General features: G+C 40.5%; 1 protein-coding gene across 2 annotated transcripts in view; it reads right to left on the reverse strand.

The window, feature by feature from the left end:
- Positions 1 to 18,456, reverse strand: part of LOC120491116 (mannosyl-oligosaccharide 1,2-alpha-mannosidase IA) — a 239,765-nt gene that overhangs the window by 7,401 nt on the left and 213,908 nt on the right. The window contains exons 5-9 of one of the 2 annotated variants that reach the window (XM_039688718.2): positions 16,928 to 17,022; positions 9,300 to 9,426; positions 7,758 to 7,851; positions 4,394 to 4,509; positions 3,118 to 3,337 (exon numbers count right to left, since the gene is read on the reverse strand). In XM_039688718.2, coding sequence (XP_039544652.2) covers positions 3,118 to 3,337; positions 4,394 to 4,509; positions 7,758 to 7,851; positions 9,300 to 9,426; positions 16,928 to 17,022 — 652 coding nt within the window. The remainder of the gene's footprint in view (positions 1 to 3,117; positions 3,338 to 4,393; positions 4,510 to 7,757; positions 7,852 to 9,299; positions 9,427 to 16,927; positions 17,023 to 18,456) is intronic. The other variant, XM_039688719.2, reaches the window with a different exon arrangement.

Raw genomic sequence — 18,456 nt, forward strand, 5'->3', positions numbered from 1 at the left:
ATCTAAAATTACAAGCAGCTCCAGTCTGAGAGAAAACTCTCTTCTGAAGAAACATTTTTAATTTGCATACTGATTTCGGTTTGTTTTGTCTCAAATCCTCGTCTCTTTAGCAATATTACACCACTTCAGCCTGGAACAATATTTAGCACGGCGTGGCGTTTGTATGGGGAAGCGTTATCGTCATCGTCAACATTAACATGACACTTCTCGAAATATGGCACAGCATTTCTCCAAACCTGTTTCATATAACAGCTTCTTTGAGCTTCACAGCACACTGGGGCATATTGTAATGAAGAGAGTATGTTAATAAAAGTAAAACATAAGACAGTATTTCCCAGTATTGCCTGTATTGATTGTCAGGTCTTGTAACGTAAGGCTATTTATTTGGTGCCTCAGTTCTGCTCCTGTGTTGTTTGCAGTTTTTGTTGTTATTTGTATTATTCTGACTCTTAAAATCGTATTTGCATCTCTCATTTCTCATTTTCCCCACATTACAGCATCTTTTAAAAAACATTTTTTATAAGTGATTCTCATTAGATTCACATTTTAATACGGAAAACTAATTTTGCTATGCAGTAGTACAGTAATAAAATAATGAATTATTTAAAGGCAATACAAGAAATGTTGCAATGATGTGTAAATACTTCAAAATGAATGTTTTCACAATAATTATTATTTTGGGGAATGAGAATTCAGGGGGTGAAAATATCTTTGCCATTAAAATAACTAACACAATGCACAGAAATCGTAATGTTCCTAAACTCGTTTGTGTCTTTAAATGTTCTCGACAGGTTTGGTGAGATTTGTTCAGTCGTGTTATATATATTTTAAGAGAGAGATGTGAGTTCAGAAATTGTGTGACGAGATCAAACATGTTATTTCGCTCCTGCTATGTCTCTTGATGAGAGCGTTGTGAAGACCAGCACAATTTGGGCTACTTTTGATCTGAACCAGGTTCGACTTCATCTCATTTGTTTGCTTCTGATGTCTGAGAAAGCAACACAGTTTGAGGAAAGAGGTTGTGATTATCCAGGAGAGTAATGGCCTTCCTCTATCTGAGCGGCAACAGATTGGATTTTCAGTAACACAGACAAGCTGGAAGCATGAAGAGAAAGATAAGACAAAGGGATATTTCTGGGGAAGCTGCCTTTCTACGTTTTCCCACACATCAGTAGGAGTCAAATCCCTTACGAACTAAACACTCCGTTACATCATCCCAGCTTTATTTTACAAGCGTTTACACACTGTTCATTCATATTTGAAATCAGCTTTTATTATATGTTAAGCATGCATTTTATTCGTTTTTTGGTCCGAATTGTGTGATATAAAGACGCAATTGTGTGATATAAAGTCAGAATTGTGAGATAAAGTCGCAATTGTGTGATATAAAGATGCAATTGTGTGATATAAAGTCAGAATTGTGTGAAAATAAAGTCAGAATTGTGAGTTGTAAAGTCGCAATTTTGTGATATAAAGTCGTAATTGTGAATTATAAAGTCAGAATTGTGTGATATAAAGATGCAATTGTGAGTTATAAAGTCAGAATTGTGTGATATAGGCGCAATTGTGAGTTATAAAGTCAGAACTGTGTGATATAGTCGCAATTGTGAGTTATAAAGACGCAATTGTGAGTTATAAAGACGCAATTGTGAGTTATAAAGTCAGAACTGTGTGATATAGTCGCAATTGTGAGTTATAAAGACGCAATTGTGAGTTATAAAGACGCAATTGTGAGTTATAAAGTCAGAATTGTGTGATATAGTCGCAATTGTGAGTTATAAAGACGCAATTGTGAGTTATAAAGTCATAATTGTGTGATATAGTCGCAATTCTGAGTTATAAAGTCACAGTTGTGAGTTAAAGTCAGAATTGTGTGATATAAAGTCGCAGTTGTGAGTTAAAGTCAGAATTGTGTGATATAAAGTCGCAATTGTGAGTTATAAAGTCAGAATTGTGTGATATAGTCGCAATTGTGAGTTATAAAGTCGCAGTTGTGAGTTAAAGTCAGAATTGTGTGATATAAAGTCGCAATTGTGAGTTATAAAGTCAGAATTGTGAGTTATAAAGTCACAATTGTGTGATATAAAGTCAGAATTGAGTGATATAGTTGCAATTGTGAGTTATAAAGTCAGAATTGTGTGATATAGTCGCAATTGTGAGTTATAAAGTCAGAACTGTGTGATATAGTCGCAATTGTGAGTTATAAAGACGCAATTGTGAGTTATAAAGACACAATTGTGAGTTATAAAGTCAGAATTGTGTGATATAGTCGCAATTGTGAGTTATAAAGACGCAATTGTGAGTTATAAAGTCAGAATTGTGTGATATAGTCACAATTGTGAGTTATAAAGACACAATTGTGAGTTATAAAGTCAGAATTGTGTGATATAGTCGCAATTGTGAGTTATAAAGACGCAATTGTGAGTTATAAAGTCAGAATTGTGTGATATAGTCGCAATTGTAAGTTATAAAGACTCAATTGTGAGTTATAAAGTCAGAATTGTGTGATATAGTCGCAATTCTGAGTTATAAAGTCGCAGTTGTGAGTTAAAGTCAGAATTGTGTGATATAAAGTCGCAATTGTGAGATAGTCAGAATTGTGTGATATAAAGTCGCAATTGTGTGATATAAAGTCAGAATTGAGTGATATAGTCGCAATTGTGAGTTATAAAGTCAGAATAGTGAGTTATAAAGTCAGAATTGTGTGATATAAAGACGCAATTGTGAGTTATAAAGTCTGAATTGTGAGTTATAAAGTTGCAATTCTGAGTTATAAAGTCGCAATTGTGAATTATAAAGTCAGAATTGTGTGAAATAAAGTCGCAATTGTGTGATATAAAGTCAGAATTGTGAGTTATAAAGTCAGAAGTGTGTGATATAAAGTCACAATTATGAGTTATAAAGCCAGAATTGTAAGATATAATTCTAAATTGTGAGATAAAAAGTCACAATTGCCTTTTTATAAAGGTTTATAAATTACGCTAAAGGGTGCCACGAGTGTTGCATGTAGACGCAATGTCAAAAGCGTCAGTATATGACGCGTTAGGATGAGAACGGGTATTTTCACCAACTCCCGAGAGCATTGAGATATAAACGTGTCTCTTTCAGCGGACCGACCTGAGCGGCTGTAGGACTCGTGACAGGTGTGAGTGATGTCAGCTGCCAGATCCAGGTAGTGCTGCTTCTGTCCCGCCGGCCCGTCATCAGCGCCGATGCCAATCATCCCGCCGGAGAAACAGGCCAGATGCCCCATCTTATGGTCCAGGATGCCCCCTCGCCACTCGGCCACGTACGTCAATCCGCCCGGAGACTTCTGCACCAGGTTCGCCTCGATGGCCTGGACGTTCATAAAAAGCAGAGGCAACATTTCAACCACAATACACGCAATCGCAGATTGAATCGCAGTCGAACATGAAAAACAGATGGATGGACGGGTTTTCTGTACGAATGTTTTAGATTTGTAAAGTGCTGGATTTCAATAAAGCTTGAATCTATGCACATATAAAACTGGGACAGCGTGCATATATTGCCTTAGGTGCCAACATTTATGCATGAAATGTTTTATGTATAGTATAAGACAGTATGCCGCATGCCGAATTGAAGTCAAGCCTCATTGAGATTCTATCGGGACTTTGACACATGAAGGTGTATAAATCTGCCAAAGACTATATGGGAAAAGATCTCAGTGCTGTTTATTTCAGAGAGAAATCTGTCTCTTCCCTCTGCGTTTTTATGTTTTCGCCTCTTAAGACAAACACAAAACAGCACAAGCCATCATGGACGATCAATAGCGAGTGACTCATCGTTTTGTTTTGCTCTTTCGTCGCGTCCTCCTCTCCCAAACAAGTCCCAAACAAAACTTCTTCAGAAGGTTTTTCTCCATTTTGCATCATCAAATGCATACAACCCACTTACAGTGAACATGAAATCAAAATTCATGAGTTAAACATCAAATATCATCAAGTGTACAAATATTTCACATCGATTTTAAAAAACTATTTCACCAAAAGCATTGTACACATGAAAACATGTTGATGAAAGTGCCCTTTTCTGATTAGAAATGTCATTAATATCTCGGCAGGGCACTTTTTTTTCAAGGGAAACGTTTAATGGAAACACTAATATGCGAATGAAGTGATAATGAGTGAGAATGTTTAGATTTGTGCTCTTGGATCAGGATGAGCGCGAGTCGACGGGCGAATCTAATCTTAAACTAATCTATTTTACACACTCACCGACCGTGCAAATTTGTTTTTTTCTGAACATACTGAAGACCAGAAGTAGTACATGCAACTAAATTGCAAGAAAAATAAATAAAAGCATAATAAATGCCATTGGTGCGGTTTAGAATGATCAATCAAAGCGGCGAACGTGATGAATGACATTTGCGTACGTCCATGGCGCTGTAGTACATCTTCTTGGCCTCCTCATCCGTCTTATCTGACATCAGGAAGGATTTGATCAGGTACTCGTAGAAACTGTCCCCGAGACCTCCAATCGAGACATGATCTGAGAAAAAGAGAACAACCACACAATTATGATCCAAAATATTTTGAATGAAGACAATCAAGCCCATTTTTAGGGGCAATAAATGATATGTCCAGCTTTAACTTCCTGTTTCAACAGGAAATATGTCAACACAGTAAAGATAACTGCACTCAAAGACATTTGTGACGGTCCTAAAATAAGCCAATACAAACACACACACACACACACGCGCATACTCATGCACGCATGCATATTTATTAGGGCTGTCAAACGATTAATCGCGATTAATTGCATCCAAAATAAAAGTTTGTGTTTACATAATATATGTGTGTATAATTATTTTATATATATATAAATACACTCACATGCTTGTATATATTTAAGAAATATTTTATGTATATACTGTAGATTTATATATAATTTATATTGTATATAAATATAAATATTCTATATATAAATTTTTTTTCTTAAATATAAATGCATGCGTGTATTTATTTATATATATACAAAATAACTATACACAGTGCACCCACATATATTATGTAAAAACAAACTTTTATTTTGGATGCAATTAATCACGATTAATCGTTTGACAGCACTTAACTGTCACCGTCCCACAGGTGGGACGTTTGCCACTATATTTTTAAAACAATAATATCTTAGTAAATACCTTAAATAATATTGACAAACTCTATATCATTTGAAAGCTTACAATCTCTAGTTTCCATATTTGGTGACTGATTTTCAAAATATATTACAGAGGAGCCATAATTTATCAATATAAAACAAGAATATTTTCATACTCATAAGGCGTGTTCAGACCTTTATTTTGAAATAGCAGTAAACATGAAAAATCATGAAAACATGGTAGATACCTCAGTTTGTTTTCATGCCAAAAGTTCAAAAGATAGAATCCATTCAATTATTTTGGAAAAAAAAGGTCTGAAAAGTTTGAAATATCAAGAAAAAAATAATAAATTCACCATTTGTGACGTGGCAGCTAGCTATGACTTACATGCGTGTTCTTTGTATGTGTTTCTTAGAGGTTCAATTCATATCAAAATCTGCCAAACTTCCCATGCTACTTCTGAATAGGATCTCTACTTCAGAAATTGTATGAAAATTGTGAAAATAATGGTTCATATCACTCAAAACACGAATGGAAATGCAGGCGCCCTGATATGGGCAGTAATGGAGTCTGATTGTGCCCTAGTGAAAAAGTTTGGTACTGCGCTCAAACAAAATCTTACTGAAAGCTCATTTTTTGAGATATCAACCTAAAATTTGAAACACAACTTGTTCAGATTTTTGGCTTTGATCTTTCTGCCATTTTATAGTAGCCCAGGTTTTGAAAATATATATTTTATGTAAAAAATGAATAATTAATATTTTTACATTGTACATTTCCATAAACTCAAACTTCTATAACTTTTTTTCTGTTTCACTTTCTTAATTTATTTCACTTCTACAAAAATCTGCCAAATGTCTTCTTTAAAACAAGACCAATCATATGTCTATATTCCAAAGCATTCTTGAATTACAACCATTTAAGTTCGAAATGTGCATTTTCATGTCTATTCAAAAAAGGGGGGGTGACAGTTAACAGGTTAATATATCTTTTTATTTATAATTACATTTAATTTTGTTTCTCCATTTTTGATTTCGTGGTTAAATATCTCCCAGCAGGTTTCATGATATTCAGTTATTTCTGTTATTCTTACACCAGGATTAGAAGTGAATGGTTTCTATTGATATGCACACCCTTCATTGTGTTCGGTTCAGGGAAGATCCTGCTACTATAATCGGAATCAACAAACATAATGCCAGGAATGTTTGTCTCCGCCCTCCGCTCTATTGACATGCAAATCAGAACGAGTGTGTCGCGTTCTCTTCTCCATATCTCGGAGACTCATTAGGCATTCCCAAGCTACACCAATTAGTGCTGCAGTTGCAGATTACATTCACCCTAATGAAGGAAAAAAAATGTTTCCCCTGTTTTTCAGGTGAATCTGAAAGATTCAATTTCCAAAAAGTAATGGGATTTATTATCATTTTAATAACTCTTGGCCGTGGGCTCATGTCCCTGCTTGACAGGAGAGCCGCACTGGCTCAATTGATGTCACGGATGCCAGAATAATTGCATTGTGAAGCTCAAAGATGGAGCTTGTGAGAGCCGCTCTCATGACCCAGCGCACTGATAAAAATGAAGAACAAAAAAATACTAACAAACAAATGCATGCACACCACACCAGTAAAGAGTTTGGACACACTGCACCAAATGTATGCTTGTTACAATGAAAATACTGAAATATTTTGAACTCTGTGCATTAGAACGAGAAATGCATGTGAATGGCAAAACACTTGGCATCAACCTTGGTGTGAATATTGTGGGAAACATTGTTCACAAATATTTCATAATTTTACGTTGTTCAAGCACATCGTCCTAGGGCGTGCACAGGCCGTGTGAATCTACAAATACAGTGCATTTGAATATTTGGAAATATTTGTGTTTTTTTAGAGTCTCAAAAAATGTTTCTACAATAAAAGCACAAAATTGACATGCACACCATCAAAGTTGCATTTACACACACCTCCAATCATGGGAAACTATGATCGTCATAATAACAAAAGTTTAATGTGGCTATGGTGCACTTATTTTATTGAGGTGTTAAATGTGCATTGGTGGTATAATCTCAATGTATCTTTCTTAATCAATATTTTTGTCTTGTTTTCCAGGCAAAACCTTCTTAAAACAAGACAAAACTCCACAAGATTGTTATTTAAAAATGATTTTAAAGAGATAATCCACTTTTTTTGGAAACGCCAATAGAGTTAAACAGTTGAATTTTACCGTTTTCGAACTCATTCAGTTGATTTTCTGATATTTCGAAGAATATCAGTAACCAGACAGTTTCTGGTCCCATTGACTTCCATAGTATATTTTTTTCCTACTATAGAAGTGAATGAGACCATAAACTGATATTCTTATAAATATCAGAAAATCGTCTGAATGGATTCGAAAACGGTAAAATTCAACTGTCTAACTTTAAAATGAGCCTATTTCCAAAAAAAGTGGAGTATCCCTTTAAATTAAGTTTACCGTTCTTGCTTCATTGGAATTTTTATCATTCAAAGAATAGAAGACATAGTAAGGTTTATGCTAAAAAAATTAGCTTCTCATGCAAAATGATCTTTTAAGGATGTTTAGATATTTCACAGGGAAACAAGACAAAAATAGTTTGATATGCCATCACTGAGATATTACTTACGTTGCACCCAATTTCCACTGATGGGACTCAGGAAGTTGGGATACAGACCATGAGGCTTCTCCATTTTGTTCAACAGCTTTCGGATGTTCATCACCTAACAAACAAGACAAAGCCATAGTTTATTCAATGCCGGTATCCTGTCCTCTCAGTGTAAATTAGTGTTGTCAAACGTACCAGTACTTCTGTACCAAGTCGATACTTTACAGATTACCAAACTTTTGATTATAATGGGAGTTGCTCATAATTTGAATATGTCAAAATAGATCCATGCATTAAGTATTAAAGGTTTCATGATATGAGAAATTCAAAATTGCCTTGATCTTTGTAACATTAAAACATCCTGCAAGTTTCACAGCTTAAAATGTCCACCTTCAAAAAAAGGATTGATTTTAGAAGAAAAGTTACATATAGCACCTTTAATCAAGCTCCAAAAACAGCACAATTGGATATTGTGGGATTTGTGATATCATAAAGGCAAATTCATTAGCATATGACCGCCTCAAGAGCAAGACATGGACCAATAGCTTTACATAATAGCACCATAAATGTAATTTTTCAGTTAATTAAGTGCATCATCCGGGTACTTTATATGGTTGTATGTTTTAAATGATCCACAAATGACATCAGCGGACCTTATTCAGACCAGAATAATGATCGGAAAGCAAATAATAATGAGAAACTGGAAGAACCCAGGTGAGCCCTCTTTCCAGGAGTGGAGCACGGAGTTAGCAAAAGTGGCATCATATGAAAAAATGTATTTCAATATTAATGATAGGGCAAAAAAATATATGGCGAAAATATATATTTAATTTAATATATTGCAACTAGATGAGAGCATGGTGTTTATTGTAAAACTATACACTTGACTCATGTGACTCCATGTTATTTTATTATTATCATTATGTAAAGTTGTTTGTAAATTTTTTTTTTTTTACTTTATCTAGTTATTTATTTTGGTTTAACTTTTTTTATTGTTACTTAAAAATGTATCATCACTATGGGATATGTTAAGATGTCAATTGTAATTGTTTACAATGTAACAGTGGTGCTCAAAACTCAATAAAATACTAATTATAAAAAAGTGAACACACTACTCACAATATTTATACTAAAAATATGGCATAGAATAGAGTATAAGTATGAAAATTAAGACACATCTATAGAAGGTCAGAATGAGGGTTGAAAATAATCGTCTTTTCCACAAATATATTAGTTTTTTGCTGTTTTTGTGCAAACAAAGTGCACATAGTAAACTACTATAAAACTCAATTTAATGAAGTGTAAGTGAATACTTCCTTTTAATACTAACTTTTCAATTGATTTTTTTTAAACGCAGTGTTTATTTACCTGAACAATATTTGAAGGCTACATGCTAATGTTTTAATGTATTATTTACTTACATTAAATTAATGCTATTAATGATTAATTATATTTGATTTTCAAATAGTACTGAAAACCGTGAAATTTGACTGGTACTGACTACTGAAATACTTGTATGTTGTCAACAGTAATGTCAATCATGAGAAGACAAATGACTCTCGCCTTCTCAGTGAACACTGGGTTTCCAGACAGTTGGGACAGGTGAAGGAACTCCAGGTGCAGCGTCCCGAACTCTGCCAGGATACTGCTCCCGGCCGATGCCCAGCCCCAACTCCAGCTGGTGCCACTGCAACAGAGAGCAAACCAGGCACAGTGAGCACCACCACCCACGCCACACCGCTGCCATGGCAACCAGGCAGGTAACAGTGCGGCCATGGCAACAAAGCACCAAACCATGGAAAGCGGATGCCAGCGCACTCGTTATTTCCTAGGAAAATAAGCGCAGTGGAACTGTTTAACACAGACGTGCTAAAAGCCTTCGCTCCATCCCACACCAGAACATGACATGCTTAATGCAAGATCAATAATGATGCAAGAGGATTGAATAATACAATAAAATATGTTTAACATTCAAACCTATTCCATCTAGAAACATCTTTCTTTCAAAGTTGCATTTACAGTGTTACAGTGTTAATCGTTTTAACAAAATAAGAGGGATCATAAAAAGTGTATATATACTACTATCCTGAATAAGCTGTTTCCATATCAGATGCTATGTAATGTCCACATACAGTTTAGCATGGGTCTAATGCATTTACTTTATTAAGGTGTTTAAAAAAATGCATTGGTGGAAAGCATTTATGCTACAAAGTTTGATCTTTTAAGGATATTTACATATTTCACAAAACAATACTGATATTTATAAGAGGCAATCCTCTCAAGATGAGTGCTATAATCATAAAATCATTAAGTGTTAATCTGGAGCGCGTAAAAATCATATTTTTTTGGTATTTAGCACTAAGGTTAACAAGAGCAAGTCTGAATTAAATTAAAAGCAGTCTGTAAGGAGTCCACCATATTATTGTCACGGGGTATGGTGCAGGAGAACAGGAGTGCAGACGGAAGGAATAGGAGGAGTCCAGGTTCACACGGAAGGTAACATTTATTTCAGGATACAGGCAAGGATTCAGGTAACACGGGGTAACATTCGACATCGACCGACAATCATAGAGTAACACAAAGGGAACTAAATACACAGACTAATCAAACATAATGGGGTGAGAACAGGTGAAACAGATGATGATGACGAGGAACAGGTGGCTGATGAGGGAGTGAACACGGGATAGGGTGACGAGAGGATCCTGGGAAGTGTAGTGCTGAAGACAAGACAGACTGGTGCAGACGTAGGACTGTGACAGAACTCCCCCCTCCCGGGAGGCGTGACCTCACGCCGCGGAACAGAGGAAGGAGGGGGGACGAACTGGGGCCTGAGAGGGGCGTGGCCAGGGCGGAGCAGGCTGAGGGCGTGGCCAGGGCGGAGCAGGCTGAGGGCGTGGCCAGGGCGGAGCAGGCTGAGGGCGTGGCCAGGGCGGAACAGGCTGAGGGCGAGACCAGGGCGAAGCAGGCTGAGGGCGTGGCCAGGGCGGAGCAGGCTGAGGGCGTGGCCAGGGCGGAGCAGGCTGAGGGCGTGGCCAGGGCGGAACAGGCTGAGGGCGTGGCCAGGGCGGAGCAGGCTGATGGCGTGGCCAGGGCGAAGCAGGCTGAGGGCGAGACCAGGGCGAAGCAGGCTGAGGGCGTGGCCAGGGCGGAGCAGGCTGAGGGTGAGACCAGGGCGAAGCAGACTGAGGACGTGGCCAGGGCGGAGCAGGCTGAGGGCGTGGCCAGGGCGGAGCAGGCTGAGCGGCCTCTGGCGCTGGCTGGACGGTCTCTGGAGGGCTGGACGGAACCAGCAGTGATGAGCATACAGTCTCTGGATGGCTGGACGGAACCAGCAGTGAAGAGCATACAGTCTCTGGAGGGCTGGACGGAACCAGCAGTGAAGAGCATTCAGTCTCTGAATGGCTGGACGGAACCAGTAGTGAAGAGCATACAGTCTCTGGAGGGCTGGACGGAACCAGCAGTGAAGAGCATTCAGTCTCTGGAGGGCTGGACGGAACCAGCAGTGAAGAGCATTCATTCTCTGGATGGCTGGACGGAACCAGCAGTGAAGAGCGTGCAGTCTCTGGATGGCTGGACGGAACCAGCAGTGATGAGCATACAGTCTCTGGAGAGCTGGACGGAACCAGCAGTGAAGAGCATTCAGTCTCTGGAGGGCTGGACGGAACCAGCAGTGAAGAGCATTCATTCTCTGGAGGGCTGGACGGAACCAGCAGTGAAGAGCATACAGTCTCTGGAGGGCTGGACGGAACCAGCAGTGAAGAGCATACAGTCTCTGGAGAGCTGGACGGAACCAGCAGTGAAGAGCATTCAGTCTCTGGAGGGCTGGACGGAACCAGCAGTGAAGAGCATTCATTCTCTGGAGGGCTGGACGGAACCAGCAGTGAAGAGCATACAGTCTTTAGAGGGCTGGACGGAACCAGCGGTGGAGAGCATTCATTCTCTGGTGAGTGGGACGGAACCAGCAGTGAAGAACATTCATTCTCTGGTGAGTGGGACGGAACCAGCAGTGAAGAGCATTCATTCTCTGGTGAGTGGGACGGAACCAGCAGTGAAGAGCATTCATTCTCTGGTGAGTGGGACGGAGCCAGCAGTGAAGAGCATTCATTCTCTGGAGGGCTGGACGGAACCAGCAGTGAAGAGCATACAGTCTTTAGAGGGCTGGACGGAACCAGCAGTGAAGAGCATACTGTCTCTGGAGGGCTGGACGGAACCAGCAGTGAAGAGCATTCATTCTCTGGTGAGTGGGACGGAACCAGCAGTGAAGAGCATTCATTCTCTGGTGAGTGGGACGGAGCCAGCAGTGAAGAGCATTCATTCTCTGGAGGGCTGGACGGAACCAGCAGTGAAGAGCATACTGTCTCTGGAGGGCTGGACGGAACCAGCAGTGAAGAGCATTCATTCTCTGGTGAGTGGGACGGAACCAGCAGTGAAGAGCATTCATTCTCTGGTGAGTGGGACGGAACCAGCAGTGAAGAGCATGCATTCTCTGGTGAGCTGGACGGAACCAGCAGTGAAGGGCATTCAGTCTCTGGTGGGCTGGACGGAACCAGCAGTGAAGAGCATTCATTCTCTGGTGATCTGGACGGAACCAGCAGTGAAGAGCATTTTGTCTCTGGAGGACTGGACGGAACCAGCAGTGAAGAGCATACTGTCTCTGGAGGACTGGACGGAACCAGCAGTGAAGAGCATTCATTCTCTGGTGAGCTGGACGGAACCAGCAGTGAAGAGCATTCAGTCTCTGGTGAGCTGGACGGAACCAGCAGTGAAGAGCATTCATTCTCTGGTGAGCTGAACGGAACCAGCAGTGAAGAGCATTCATTCTCTGGTGAGCTGGACGGACCCAGCAGTGAAGAGCATTCAATCTCTGGAGAGCTGGACGGAACCAGCGGTGAAGAGCATTCAATCTCTGGAGAGCTGGACGGAACCAGCGGTGAAGAGCATTCAATCTCTGGAGAGCTGGACGGAACCAGCGGTGAAGAGCATTCAATCTCTGGAGAGCTGGACGGAACCAGCGGTGAAGAGCATTCAATCTCTGGAGAGCTGGACGGAACCAGCGGTGAAGAGCATTCAATCTCTGGAGAGCTGGACGGAACCAGCGGTGAAGAGCATTCAATCTCTGGAGAGCTGGACGGAACCAGCGGTGAAGAGCATTCAATCTCTGGAGAGCTGGACGGAACCAGCGGTGAAGAGGATTCAATCTCTGAAGAGCTGGACGGAACCAGCGGTGAAGAGGATTCAATCTCTGAAGAGCTGGACGGAACCAGCGGGGAAGAGCATTCAGTCTCTGGAGAGCTGGACGGAACCAGCGGTGAAGAACATTCAATCTCTGGAGAGCTGGACGGGACCAGCGGCGAAGAGCATTCAGACTCTGGAGAGCTGGACGGAACCAGCGGCGAAGAGCATTCCATCTCTGGAGAGCTGGACGGAACCAGCGGGGAAGAGCATTCAGTCTCTGGAGAGCTGGACGGAACCAGCGGTGAAGAGCATTCAATCTCTGGAGAGCTGGACGGAACCAGCGGTGAAGAGCATTCAGTCTCTGGAGAGCTGGACGGAACCAGCGGTGAAGAGCATTCAATCTCTGGAGAGCTGGACGGAACCAGCGGTGAAGAGCATTCAATCTCTGGAGAGCTGGACGGAACCAGCGGGGAAGAGTATTCAGTCTCTGGAGAGCTGGACGGAACCAGCGGTGAAGAGCATTCAATCTCTGGAGAGCTGGACGGAACCAGCGGTGAAGAGCATTCAATCTCTGGAGAGCTGGACGGAACCAGCGGTGAAGTGCATTCAATCTCTGGAGAGCTGGACGGAACCAGCGGTGAAGAGGATTCAATCTCTGGAGAGCTGGACGGAACCAGCGGGGAAGAGCATTCAGTCTCTGGAGAGCTGGACGGAACCAGCGGTGAAGAGCATTCAATCTCTGGAGAGCTGGACGGAACCAGCGGTGAAGAGCATTCAATCTCTGGAGAGCTGGACGGAACCAGCGGTGAAGAGCATTCAATCTCTGGAGAGCTGGACGGAACCAGCGGGGAAGAGCATTCAGTCTCTGGAGAGCTGGACGGAACCAGCGGTGAAGAGCATTCAATCTCTGGAGAGCTGGACGGAACCAGCGGTGAAGAGCATTCAATCTCTGGAGAGCTGGACGGAACCAGCGGTGAAGAGCATTCAATCTCTGGAGAGCTGGACGGAACCAGCGGTGAAGAGCATTCAATCTCTGGAGAGCTGGACGGAACCAGCGGTGAAGAGCATTCAATCTCTGGAGAGCTGGACGGAACCAGCGGTGAAGAGCATTCAATCTCTGGAGAGCTGGACGGAACCAGCGGTGAAGAGCATTCAATCTCTGGAGAGCTGGACGGAACCAGCGGGGAAGACTCGGGCTCGGCAGGGCTGACGGTGCGCGCAGGCTCGGCAGGGCTGACGGTGAGCGCAGGCTCGGCAGGGCTGACGGTGAGCGCAGGCTTTCTGGGGACAAGTATCCAACGGGGCCGGCGGATCGGGGGTAGAATCCCCTGGAAGCTCCCGGCGTCCATGTTGCTTTAGGTGGTCGGTCGATCTGTCACGGGGTATGGTGCAGGAGAACAGGAGTGCAGACGGAAGGAATAGGAGGAGTCCAGGTTCACACGGAAGGTAACATTTATTTCAGGATACAGGCAAGGATTCAGGTAACACGGGGTAACATTCGACATCGACCGACAATCATAGAGTAACACAAAGGGAACTAAATACACAGACTAATCAAACATAATGGGGTGAGAACAGGTGAAACAGATGATGATGACGAGGAACAGGTGGCTGATGAGGGAGTGAACACGGGATAGGGTGACGAGAGGATCCTGGGAAGTGTAGTGCTGAAGACAAGACAGACTGGTGCAGACGTAGGACTGTGACAATTATATAACCTGTATATAACAGGTAATATAACTGTATATATTATTGTAACCTGCATAAAAGTATTCATTTGCTGGCTCTAATCCTACACCAAAGTTCATTTATAGAAATGCAAAGTTCATTTAAAAAAAATTGGTCCCAAAATAGACCCTTGAGGAACACCTGCCCTTACACACAGAGTTGTTCCAGTCAAATGGTTAAAAAAAACACTTCAGAACTGTATTACTAAAACCTATACATTTGAGCCTATGCAAAAGAAGACCATGACCCACAGAATCAAATGCTTTGGATAAATCAATATAAAGTGCAACACATGATTTTCTAACATCTGATGCAGCAATAATGTGATTGGTGACTGACATCAGAGCATTTATAGTACTACGTCCTCGTCTAAAACTTGTTCATTTGCCAGGGATTCAAACACTTAAAGCTGTATTAGACCATCTGGAAATAGTGCAGTTTGAACTGTACATCCAGAGGATCTTTATTTTGATTAAATGTCATTAAAATTTCAACTGTTCTGCTTCTGGACTCACTCCTGCTGCATGAAAAAACACAGAGCAGAGGAAACATAGAAAGAAAGAGAGAGAGAGATGCTAAATGAACTCGATGCTGAGAGATTTCGGCTTTGCTCCTCCCTGCAGGATTCATTCGGTGAAACTGTGGAACTAATTCACAAGATTATTTGTTTCTGGCTCTTATTGTGAAAGCGAGCCACGCACCGCTTCCCTTTTGAAAGAACGATCAATAGCGCTGACGTCTGGGAGGAAGAGGAAAGTGAGAATATTTTGTGGGAAAAATCAACCCAAACCAACACAAAACAACTAAGTGTTTATTAAATAAAAGGTGGATCGCTTCACCGGTGGGAGAAATGGCTTAAAGCAGATTTAATATTAAGAAACAGATCATGAACGGTGCTAATTATTAAAAAAATTGATTGATTTTGAAGAATTATTGCACATTTATTATTGCCGTCTGCCTGAAATATGCATGCGATGCTGCACTGGAATTTGAACAAAATGAGGTATTAATGTTTTGATTCCTTAAATGCGTCCTGGCAACTTACTAATGTTGTCACAGATTTGACATTCACTAGTTTGGAATAATTAAGTTTTTTATTTATGTTTTTTAAAAGAAGCCTCTTATGCGCCACCAAGACTGTATTTATTTGATCAAAAATACAGTAAAAACAGTAATATTGTCAAGTATGATTACATTAAAAGGGTGATGAACTGAGAAATCAAATTTTGAGTTCATCATATTATAAGAATATCCTGTGAGTTTCAGAACTGAAAACGTCCTTGTTAGTCCAATAAAAGCTTTTATTGACACCAGGCTCAGCAAACGGATCGTTTTTCAAAGTGGGGAACTATGATGACAAAGAGGATAAAACCCCACCCCCACAGGAGAAGATCGACGCCTACTTCAACACGGCCGGTTTAGCCCCGCCCACCGATTCTCGCATTACACGTATAGCTAAATAACATAGATGCCTACCTCGTGATGACAAACCGGTTCGAGTTACCGAGCAATACAGAATATTGTGCAGTGCCTGAAGTGAGTCGAAACTCATTATAATATGCAAAACTGTTATCCACTCACAGCAGTGGGCGTTAACTTCCAAGTCTTCAGTGCGAGACGCCTATAAAAACCCTGTGTTTTTCAGCTGGGCTCAAAACTAGGGTACAAAATAGCCTATTACTTACTCATTTTGATGTTTTAGAATGCAAAAACCAAGCGAACGTCATAAGTTGACCTCAAACAACAATATTAACATTTTTTTTGACCCCTTTAAAATATACTCGCATATAAAACAGCAATAATATTTCACAAGTTTTTACTGTATTTTTGATCAAATAAATGCAGCTTTGGTAAGTATAAGAGCCGCCTTCCAAAAACAGTACAAAATGTTAATAATTCTAAACTTTTGACCGGTGTGTGAATGAATAATACATAATAAGAGCGTGTGCGTAGTGACGCGTGTTCGGTCCGTGTCACCAAGACTACCCTGAGTGCCACAACGGGACCCGCTTTCTCCCAGCCCATCTGTGGGACCGGCTCCTGTTACTCATCTAACTGGAATTAGCGTGAGAATCAGTTAATTAAATTTGCCTGCAGCTGTCAGAGCGATCTGGAGGGCTAATGGAAGCCAGGTGGGCGACAGGAGTGCCAGGAAAGCTTCCGCTCGGAAAACAAGAAAGAAATGGAAATATTCGAGGCATATGGCTTTGTGAATGGAAGCGTCTAGCCGGGTTAGGGCGACAGACGGGACGGTGCGCGGACAGGTAGAAGCTGCATGGGATGCTCACCTGCCCAGGTTAATGACTCCTCTGGGAATGCCGGTGGGTGTGTTGAAGGCGGGTAACAACTTCTCGCCCAGCTCCAACACCTTCTGCTTAAATATCTGAAAGATAAAACAACAGAAAACTGTTAACTGCTGTTGCAAACACATCTGTGCAAGTGTCTCTTCAAAATCACACATTTAAAGGACTCATTTTATAAACGTTTGCCACATTTTACACATGCTATCTAAACTGTCAGTGACAGAAATTAATGCATTTATCAGTTTTAAGTGACAGTAAAGACACGAAATGTTACGAAAATTTGCTATTTAGAAAATTAAAACTTCTAATCATCGAAGTATCCTAAAAAGAAAAAAATATCATGGTTTCCACAAAAATATTAACTGTTTTCAACACTGATAATAATGTTTCTTTGAGCAGCAAAACATCATATTAGAGTGATTTCTGAAGGATCATGTGACTCTGAAGACTACTGGAGTATTGATGCTGAAAATTCAGCTTTGATCACAGGAATAAATTATTATAAATTCGTTTTTTTTAATATCAAATAAATGCAGCCTTTGTAAAAGAAGATACTTTTTGGAAAAAAAAAACATTTAGATTAAGTATGCAAAATATACAATGATAAACATTCCAAACTGTAGTATGATATAGAATAGAATAGAATAGAATAGAATAAATCTTTATTGTCCACCAGGGTGGACTTTTTTCTTTGGCTCACCAAACATACAAGCTAGATAAACGTCACAAACATAGCAAAAGAAATAAAAGGAAAAAAAAAAAAAAAAAATAATAATAATAATAATACAATCATAGTGAAGATAAACACACTTTAAGTACATTAGGAGAACTCATTTGTTATTGTCACTTGGTTTGGTTAAGGATACTAAGCCATCACATGACTTAATTTAGTTGACTTAATGATCAAATAATGCCTTTTAGCTGTTCAAACTTTTCCTTTTGTAGCATGTGCAGAAAACTCAATTGAAAACTCAATTCAAATGCAACTGCTGTATTTATCAAATTCACCCAGAATGGACGTCCAAACTGCCTTGAACCCACACAATCAAGTGTTTTGTGACAAGGTCATCTATAAACGTGAATTAAACTAGACAGGGTGCAGCAGAATGGAACCGTGTGTTTTCAACGCTCATGTCGGCTGTTACACAAAGTAAGACGGCTGCAAATACAGTTGACGACAGAGATATTTCTCTCTAAGCGCAAAGGCAAGCACCACTTTTATTGCTCTGATTTAGGTTTAGGGATTTGAACAAACCTCTAAATCTAAGAATTAAACTTCAATGTGCAACTCGTCCCAAACCAGACTTATGATTTTCACCTGGTGGGCGATAAAAAGGTAAAAGAAAAAAAAAAACCTATAGATTTACACTGAAAGAAGCACCAGACTAGAATATCACAGGGACTTAAAGGTGCAGGACTCTTTTTCATACGGTAAAACCACTCAGAATACCTTAGCAACAGCACAGGAAAGCCATGGAAACCACAACAATGCCTTATAGCAACTTATCATGGTA

This window comes from Pimephales promelas, chromosome 12, assembly GCF_988280905.1.
Source record: "Pimephales promelas chromosome 12, fPimPro1.hap1.1, whole genome shotgun sequence".
NCBI classification, from domain to species: domain Eukaryota; kingdom Metazoa; phylum Chordata; class Actinopteri; order Cypriniformes; family Leuciscidae; genus Pimephales; species Pimephales promelas.